Below are 10,435 nucleotides of genomic sequence, written 5' to 3' on the forward strand. Positions count from 1 at the left end.
CTGCTCTCTGGAGCTCTGGCTGTGATTATGAGGGTGTAAAAATGAAGCTGAGACCTCCGTGGTTGAAGAATGCAGAAGTGCAAAAATTGCAGTTCCTTGAGTGTCCACTTGGGGACGCCCCATTAGGTCCTGATTTGAAATCCAGCGGCAACCTCCGGCCACGAGAATTGAAGTCAATGCGGAAGTGTTAAAAACTGCAATGAGGATCCGCTTGAGGCTGACTCCGGACGTACCAGAAACCATATACACACAAATTCAAAAGAGCCGATCTTTACAGCAGAAATAAACATGTTTACAGCCTGGTACAAAAAACGAGTGTAGTCTGGATAGCTCATTTCTCGATCAGCACACACTGTACAGGGGTTGAATTTTTTCATAACGCGGCAATTTCGAAGTTATTAAGATTATGAGTTTTCTATTATGAGTGGCACCGCTGACTTGATTGACAGGCGGGAACACTGTAGTTGTTGGCTGAAAGGCTCAAAGCATGCCTCTTTACGTCACACTCACTCGACAGAAGTTTGGTTGAGTTCAGCATTTCAATATGGCTGCCGCCGATTGTCTTCAAAACAGTCTATGGTTAAAATGCACACTTTTGCAGCAAAATTCTCACAGTTGTAAGTGCCATATTGGCTTAATGGTTAAATCATGCACCCCATGTACAGGCTACAGTCCTCAAAGCAGGTGGCTTGGGTTTGACTCCATTCTGCAGCCCTGACTGTATCCACTGTCCTCTCTAAAGAAGACATAAAAGCCTGAAAATATGTTTAAAAAAATAAAGTATGTTTACAGCCTGGTTCAAAAACAGTTTTCGGTTTGTAGCTCATTTATTCGTTACAATACAGGGATGATTTTTTCACAATGCTTCCTTAAGATAATATTTAGGGTAGGAATAATATACACTACCAGTCAAATTTGGACACACCTTCTCATTCAATGGGTTTCATTTATTTTAATCATTTTGAACATTGTAGATTAATACTGGAGACATCAAAACTATGAAATAATCTAGTTTTGCCATAATCTGGATTACAACAGTAGTCAAATAGAGCTATCCATTGTGTACTAACCCTACCTCTGAACAACACAACTGATGGTCTCAAACACATTAAGAAGGCAAGTCATTCTACAAATGAACTCTTGACAAGGCTCATGTTAATCAGAAACCATTCCAGGAGACCACTTCATGAAGCAGACTGAGAGAATACCAAGAGTGTGCAAAGCTGTCATGAAGGAAAAAGGGGGCTACTTTCCAGAATCTAAAATATAAAACATATTTTGCTTTGTTGAAACCTTTTTTGTTAACTAAATAATAATTCCATGTATGTTCTTTCATAGTTTTGATGTCTTCAGTATTAATCTTCAGTGTTTCAAATAATTAAAATAAATAAAAACCCTTGAATGAGAGGGTGTTTCCAAACTTTTGACTGGTAGTGTACATTTTTGCAAAATTAGGGCCACAGCCAAGTTGATATCCGTTTGAAGCACACCTCTGCCTGTTTCTACTTTTATTCAAAGTTGGGTTGAGTAAGCATTTCCAACAGAGCGTCATCCTTCAGCTTTTTATTTATTTTATTTGTTTTTATTCAACCTTTATTTAACCAGGTGAGTCATTAAGAACAAATTCTTATTTACAGTGACGACCTGGCAAAAGGCACAGCTTCACAACGTCTCTACGGAAACCAACGGCTGACGTCAAAGAGTCCAATTTTTATACGCCCCATGATAACAGCATGTCACGCCACCCTTTCATTCCCCTGATCACAGTGTTAGTTATGATTCACAGAGGCAAGGGTAGGGTCACTCCTTCATCAGCAGCTGCACGAGGACAAACAAGCTGTGTTGTTGAACTTTCCAGAATGTTTTGGTCATGCAGGGTCACACACATCTGAACATGGAAGAATTTAAAGGGCATTACAAGTGTTTTGCACATTTCTGCCATTTATTGCAAACTTTAGATTAAACGATTCACTATCAAAACTCTCAGGTAGAAACACTCTTTGTTAAATATAAATATCTAGGTGTTTATGTTCTAAACTGTGATTTTAAATTGGAGCAGTTGAGTCTAGCTTCCATGCCAGTTCTGCAGGATGGAAGGTTTGCAGGCCTCACCTCAGCTCCCGCATGCCTGGCCCGGTGCTCCCTGCAGGGTCACTTACATTTGTTTAGAACATCTAGCTCTGGTACTCTTCTGGTTTTTATAGCCATGCACTGAGAGCTTAGCACTGGGTTCAGTTAATTATGCAAACACGTTAAAAAAAAGAAAGAGAGAGAAAAAAAAAATTACATGTAATCTTTGGAAAAACTGACAGAGTTTTCTTACATAAGAGACAGAACTCAGTACCAGGAACAGAGGCGGGTTCAGAGGAAACATCAAGCAGCTTGAATTCTCTCTGACATTACGACGTACAGTGTGCATCATTTTAAATACCAACAGTGGAAAATCAGAAAGCTGTGGAGCACTGAGGGAATATTACATGAAGCGTACAGTAAATGTGGTGTTATATCATGTTCATAGACTTTACAGATGATCTCACATCCTTATTTATAAAGCTATTGCTGATTTGCAGTGATAAAACCGATAAACTGAACCTAAAGTCTTAAAAAAAAACCTGGAGCATGTTTGTTTGCAGTTCTTATCCCTCTTTCCTCTTCACGGCTGAAAGAGGAAAAACTAACATTCCTCTGTCAGTGTTCATTCTTCCCTTCTTGAGTTAAAAGACAATAAAATAACAGAGCCAGTTCTTTATTTTTCCACCTCAGCCTGATATCTCTGCCCTTAGTGATGAAGAGATTTATTGTGCGAGGGATGATTACAGGAAGCTGTGTCTCGACTGGTACTTGGAAATGGCACAAAACAAACTCTCAAACTGCATTCTGTCTGCGCACAGAGCAGAGGAGTCATGAGTGCTTAGTTCCAGGGAGGGGGATGCCAAAATTACATGTCAATGATTCACCCTGCAGGGAGATGGACGGCTTCAGATTCCAGGGAGATAGATTGACATTAGCAAACAAGACACTTCAGCGCATCAAGAAACCTAAACATCCACTCACTGGTTCAAGTACAGAGCTCATGTTTGATTTTTATAACATTAGAGGTCAGCTGGAGGGAAACACATCGTGTAAAGTAACACTAAAAATAGTTTATGGTTCTTAAAAGAAGTGAATGAAGGTTTTTAACATCATGTAATCATACTTCATGCCTCTCATCTGTAGGTCACTGCAAACAGCTGGGCCATAAAGTCTGGATCCGCCCCTGCTCACTCTGATCACCACTCAGATGCAAGCATAGAATCAGAATCCAATTCTTATCAACAGATTATTGCAGGTAATTATTCAACGTGATGCTTGTTGCAGATGTAAACCAGCTAAAGTCAGAAAGCCATTTTCCATAATAGATGCATGATCAGTGTCCCTAAAGATCCTGCACTCACAGCAGCATCAGTGCAGAGGTGAACTGCAATGAACTGCTGCAATCCAGGCAAACATTAGGAAAAACGCGGGTCCTCCTTAACATCCCCGAACTGAGACAGAGAGGGAGGGAGAGAGAGAGAGAGAGAGAGAGAGAGAGAGAGAGAGAGAGAGAGAGAGAGAGAGAGAGAGAGAGAGAGAGAGAGAGAGAGAGAGAGAGAGAGAGAGAGAGAGAGAGAGAGAGAGAGAGAGAGAGAGAGAGAGAGAGAGAGAGAGAGAGAGAGATCCGTAAAGCCAGTCAAAGTGAGTCAGGCAGAAACCGGAAGTATGTCCGTGCAGGTGTAAACGCGCATGTTTGGATGAAGTTTATTTAACAGATCATTTCAAAATAATTGAACAGAGTTCTATTTTGGTCTTTCAGTTTTAAAAGCTTTCATAGAGAGTGCACAGAGTTTTAATTTAGTAATATTTACAGTCACAGCAGGGTCAAATTATTTTATTCATTTATTTTTTATTTATTTATAAGGAGATCATGTTCAATAATTTACCATATTATTTGATGCATTGTACCAGTTAGCATAAAGCTAATTAACATCAGCAGTCCCCTTTCCATGTTTTTTAATGACATTTCAAGTTTTCATTTAATTTGATAGTTTTCATCAAAGTAAACACTTCAAAGTTGTTATTATTGTCATGTTTGTTTGTTGAGTGTTTTATTCCTGTGCTTAAGATATTTTCTGATACGTAATATTTCTAACCTGAATATCTATGTGAGCAATAACTCCTTAATCATGAGGTTTGAAAAAGTAAAGATATTACAAACAACATTAAAATAAATAACTTTTTTATGAATTACAGTCACTTTGCAAGTGTTACTTTCAAAACTTCATACTAATCACAAAAATAATACATTTTATTTTAATATTTTGATGATGTCTAAAAACAAGAATCTATTATACAGGATTAATAGCCAAAACAGAAGAGAAGAAACAATGGAAAGCATTTTATATAATGCAAACAGGCTACCTGACATATAAATAATCCGAATTATTTAAATTATAAGTTTTAAAAAATATTAGATTAAAAAACGTAAACCTGGAATGTAAACCTGGGTTATGTGTGATTGTCCGTATAGTGTAATTGCATGATGTCTCAAGTCTGATATGAATCATATAAAATCATGCCCTCTTTAACTATAGACATTCTTCAAAAATAAAAAAATAAATAAAGTTATATCAGTGTCTATCATTCTGTTAAGTAGTTGGAGTCATTTTGTGGGACTCTTATTTCGAAAGATAGGACCGGAAACGCTCCTGCTTTGTGTTTCACTTGACTTTGTTATGAACGAGTGAGGGAGAGCAGAACAGGTTTGAACGGCAGACTAAACTGAGCTGTCTGGTAGACTGGAGACAGGAGCAGCTTCTCCTGGAGGAGCTGGCTTTTTATTCTGAATCAAACCGAAGAAGGACCGGAGCCGGTCTCAATGATACCGGTTTTTTTTACTGTCACGTTGTCATATCAGCTCTGTGCAGTGAAAAACGGGGTGCAGGAGAGCTGAAATCCTGGTGAAAGGAGCTGTTTCTCCTCACGAAGAGACGCCAACAAAGAGCATTCAAGGAAGTACCTGCTGCCTGGCGACGACGCGTAAGTTAGTTCAGCCAGAGAATAAAGTGCGGCGTCGGAGAGACCCTCACCATGGCGCACAGCAGACTCTGTGGTCTGGTGTTGTCTTTATTCTTCTGTATTCTGGTCCTGAACGGGGGGATTTTCCGAGTGAACGGACAGTACGGTGGCGGGGACCGAGGAATGTCTATACCGGAGCACGGATTCTGCCAGCCCATTTCCATTCCACTGTGCACGGACATCGCGTACAACGAGACCATCATGCCGAACCTGCTGGGCCACACCAACCAGGAGGACGCGGGGCTGGAGGTGCACCAGTTCTACCCGTTGGTGAAAGTGCAGTGCTCCCCGGATTTAAAGTTCTTCCTCTGCTCCATGTATGCGCCGGTGTGCACGGTGCTCGAGCAGGCGCTGCCTCCGTGCCGCTCTCTATGCGAGCGCGCACGGCAGGGCTGCGAAGCTCTCATGAACAAGTTCGGTTTCCAGTGGCCCGACAGCCTGGCCTGCGAGTCCTTCCCAGTGCACGGCGCAGGGGAGCTGTGCGTCGGGCAGAACATGTCGGACCGCACGGAGCCGGAAGGACCTGGAGCGTACCCCACCGAGCGCACACTGCCGGACCCCATGAACGGACAGTTCAGGTGCCCGGCCTCGCTCAAGGTGCCCCCCTACCTGAACTACCGCTTCCTCGGGCAGGAGAACTGCGGCGCGCCTTGCGAGCCAAAGAGATCTCACGGGATGATGTACTTCAATGAGGAGGAGCTCAAATTTGCCCGGATATGGATCGGGATTTGGTCAGTGCTGTGTTGTGCTTCCACTTTGTTCACAGTACTGACCTACCTGGTGGACATGAAGCGCTTTAGCTACCCAGAGCGGCCCATCGTCTTCCTTTCGGGCTGCTACACCATGGTGTCCATCGCCTACATCACTGGGTTTTTACTGGAGGACAAGGTGGTCTGCAATGACAGATTTGACAATGACATCAGGACTGTGGTGCAGGGCACGAAGAAGGAGGGCTGTACCATCCTCTTCATGATGCTCTACTTCTTCAGCATGGCCAGCTCCATCTGGTGGGTGATCCTGGCTCTCACCTGGTTCCTGGCAGCAGGGATGAAATGGGGCCACGAAGCCATCGAGGCTAACTCTCAGTACTTCCACCTAGCAGCCTGGGCCGTGCCCGCCATCAAGACCATCACCATCCTGGCGGTGGGTCAGGTGGATGGAGACGTGCTGAGCGGGGTCTGCTTCGTTGGCATCAACAGCGTGGATGCTCTTCGAGGCTTTGTCCTGGCCCCGCTGTTTGTTTACCTCTTCATCGGGACCTCCTTCCTGTTAGCAGGTTTCGTGTCCCTGTTCCGCATCCGAACCATCATGAAGCACGACGGCACAAAGACAGAGAAGCTGGAGAAGCTCATGGTGCGGATAGGGATCTTCAGCGTCCTGTACACTGTGCCAGCCACCATCGTCATCGCCTGCTACTTCTACGAGCAGGCCTTCAGAGAGCAGTGGGAGCGGACGTGGATCAGCCAGACCTGCAAGACGTACGCCGTGCCGTGTCCCATCCAGAACCACCCGAACATGAGTCCCGACTTCACCGTCTTCATGATAAAGTATCTCATGACGCTCATTGTGGGCATCACCTCTGGCTTCTGGATCTGGTCTGGGAAGACCCTGAACTCCTGGAGGAGGTTTTACACGAGACTGGCCAACAGTAAACAGGGGGAGACCACAGTGTAATGTGGCCCTCACACAGACTGCATAGTGACAAACTGAATGATAATCCTCTTTTGTTATTTTCCTTTTCTGATTTTTCTCGGACTTCAGGAGACACTTGGTCTGTTTTTTAATGTACATATACATTTGTGAGATTTTTGTAAGTATATATTTGTATTTAAAGATTTAAAAATACGTCTTTTTAAAAAAAACAACAACTCTTTTTTCATATTTGGACATAATGGAATTGTACTTAATGAACACAAGGAGCCAGCTGACCGTCAAGGATCCTTAGGTCTCATGACCTGACTTACTGTGGACACCACTGGGAGTATTTCTCATGGAGCGTTGGTGTCTTTGATCAGTGAGCCGCCTGTGAGCTCTGGGTCTATTCTAAGCAGAGTCCCGTGAAACCCAAGTGCTTCCTCGTGGCTCCCTCTTATCCTGATTAACCAGCTGTACTTTGTGTCTGTTATACAGTCGAGCAGCAGTTGCCCGGGTCTGAAGGGAAATGTCAGCAGTGTGGGACAAGAAGCGGTGCACAGGTTGTGAATGTGAGTCATTGTGACAGATGGTTGTGGCCTGTAGCTCGGGCCTAACAGTTAAAACATTCCTTTCCAAATAAAGCACACAGAATCATGCCAGCATAACGCACCGTGCAAATGTTTTTGCATGTTTTAGCCCTGAAAGTATTTTATGGTGATTTTTTCCAAACATCTGAAAACAGATTTTATTTTTAACCAGAATTAAAAATCTACCTGCAGAGACCTTCAAACAGCTCTTACTCTGACCATCATGGCTGTGCTGAATTAATCATACAATATAATGTTAATGCATATGACACAATCTTACATTTTTCACCCCTAAAATATCTAACGTAAGAATCTGGTGACGTGATTTAGATCACCAGTCGTCACTGTGATTTGATGAATTGAAATCAAGGCGATGCATTCCAAGTTTTCATTAAAAGATTCAGAATCTCTTGCTGCAAAAAACACACCACCTATTGCATAAAGTCAGAGCTAAGTCTCTTTTTAGTATAGTGGGTGTGACTGAGTCTGTTACATCCAACAGTGCTTTTTTATACTGTCAAAGTAAACACGACATGTTTATCTCTTTTTACAAATTCCAAATCATTTAAAAAAAATTAAGTTTTTAAAAACAGTTTCACAATATCCAGTTCATTTTATATCTTTCGTACACTCCTAGTATTCAAATTAATTTCCTTTAACATATAACAAAAAATTTAAAATGTTTGAAAGAAAACAGAATATCAAACACTGAAGTTTGGTGTTGAGAAATGAAGTCACAGGAATTCTGAGGGTGTAAAACATGCAAAAACTCTGGTGTGTTTCTTTTCGACTGTGAGTTCAAACATCATTCAGACGGGCTTTCTGTGATTTTAGTGAACTTTACATTTCAAGAACTGAATGGAGGAGACCTCAGAGTGTTTGAAACATTCATGTGTGTACAGTGCTGTGTGTGATTGGACGTTCCTTTGAGCCTTCAATGTTTGTTTTGCTCCCCTGATTTTTTTTAAATTGATCCAAAGTGAGAAGAATTTATTCAAATGCATGAAGTGTCAGCAGAGCAAAGACAAATAACTGAGAACCTTTAAATAACTTTTTTGATTGATTAGTTATTTCAGCAAATAATGGAGCAAGACAAAGGCCAGGCATTTCTATGATTCTACTTTAAATGTGAGGATTTTATCTTGCATAAAAGTAAACATCTTCAGGTGTTTTGATGGTTGGTCAGATAAAACAAATTATTTCACACCTGACTCAGGCTTTGGAAAAAAAATTACAATATTTTTTTTTTTCAGATGATTTTTTTTTTTAAGCTAATGAATTAATAATGACAATACTCGTTAACCTACATCAGACGTTAATCGTGCTAAAGAGGAAAAAACTGCTCAGTCCTCCACGTTTTCTGCGTCTCTGGAGATCTTGTGTTCAGGTTGTAGCTGCCGGTTGAAACAGGATTCAGAGCTGGAATCATTTTGACTTTTACTGCCAGTAAAAAAACAAGAAGTGAGCTCAGGAAAATGTGAGAAATTCTGGGTGTAGCGCGGATTCAGCATTTTGTTGAATTGACAAGGTAATTCAGGTTTCATAAGAAAAATGAATCATGATAACTCCCTTTATTTTATCTGAGAGTGCATCATCAGGCAATGTTTGAAGAACTGAGTTTAAATGTTGTATTTTATTAACATAAAATCATCTGGCACAAACAAGACACAGGTTTGCATGCTTCCTTTAAACATCATGCTTTACTCTTACTGTGAATTCAAAGTTTCTTGTAGAACAACATTTTGTTTCAAAGCCAGAAGCCAGAGTAGCTTTCTTATTTGTGGTGTCCTTAACAATAACCTCTCTGCATATTGTAATTCAAGATGTGTGGGAGAAAAGCAGACTTCTGCATCTCCTCCTGGCTCTGTTTTTTTTTCTTTTTCAGAGCTTGTGACGAGACACTTTGGCCAATCACGGCTCAATCCAGAGCGAGCGGGCGTACGTTATTGGCTGTTTTCTACTGCAGATGAGCATGACAGCCTGATTCTATGGCGAATAAGCGCAATAAAACACCTGACAGCATCCGCACAGCATTTCAGAGATTTGGACTCAAAGCTTGGGCGGGTTAGCCTTTCACATGATTGTGTTGTACTCTCTAAACGCGTTGTAGCGATTGATTAGGAGCATGAAGAAGTACACATGATAATCACTGTGTGCGTTCGAGGCTCTTGCTTATGCCGCCGTGTGCTCGTCTGGTTGGTCAGGCTCACAGAGAGGGGAGAGCTGCAGGAGGAGGGCTGTATTTTTTTTAATTCGGAGGTATCTTTTTATTTTTTCAGAACACTGCACACCCAGCTGTAAGGGGACTCCAAACTTCAACACAGCACTGTAATTATGTTTTTATTTACAACATGAGAGTTGTTTGTCTGCTTCATCAATGTCTGTAACAAGTCATACCTCTGATTGATGCTCCCCGACATGCCTCCTTCATGTGGACGTTGAATGTGTCAGTTATTGTGAGGAGGAGACTCGGGTTGATCTGCAGGGTAATTCGATCCCGGTGAACATAGTTGCGTGTCTGCACTGTGGGACTGAAACGCAGCCAGCAGCTTGCATGTCTTCCACTGCAGGAGAAAGGAAGCCTTGTGTTGAAATGCAGAGCGGCTGCTGTCAGTGCATCGCGGCTCTCTCTCTCTCTCACACACACACACACACACACACATCCTGACTTGTGTTCTTGTCAACTGCTCCTTCACACGGTGCTTCCGGTTCATAATAATCCGTTTATTGTGTTGACGGCTCTACAATAGTCACAGCTTTGAAGTAATTTCATTTTTTTTGCATTTGCTATGAAGAGAACCTTTATATTTATAGAAAAGAATCTTATATAAACACTACATTGATTGCTTTATGAGAATAAAAACAATCTCACCACTGCAACTGTCCGCTCTGTGCGATTTGTCTTTTTCCCTTTCACACAGACAGAAGAGTGTTGGATGAAGGCGTAACAGAAATCAGATTAGGATTACTTTTACTCTTGCTTTTTGAAACAAAGTTTAACTCTTTCAGTTTAATGTAATGCACGGAAGAAGATCTCAGAAGGAAGCCTACAATTTAAAAAAAAAAAGTCAAAAAATCTTTCTCCCTACATTCTTTTTTGTTTTGTTTACCTGATCAGT

At 41.7% G+C, this 10,435-nt stretch overlaps 1 protein-coding gene across 1 annotated transcript; it reads left to right on the forward strand.

Moving 5' to 3' along the window:
• The first annotated feature begins 4,745 nt into the window (after positions 1–4,745).
• On the forward strand, positions 4,746–10,201 carry fzd1 (frizzled class receptor 1). The gene has a single exon (XM_034698230.1). The coding sequence runs from the start codon at positions 5,107–5,109 to the stop codon at positions 6,766–6,768; it is 1,662 nt and encodes a 553-aa protein (XP_034554121.1). The 5' UTR covers positions 4,746–5,106; the 3' UTR covers positions 6,769–10,201.
• The last annotated feature ends 234 nt before the right edge of the window (positions 10,202–10,435 follow it).

Source organism: Notolabrus celidotus, chromosome 12 (assembly GCF_009762535.1).
Source record: "Notolabrus celidotus isolate fNotCel1 chromosome 12, fNotCel1.pri, whole genome shotgun sequence".
Taxonomy (NCBI): Eukaryota; Metazoa; Chordata; class Actinopteri; order Labriformes; family Labridae; genus Notolabrus; species Notolabrus celidotus.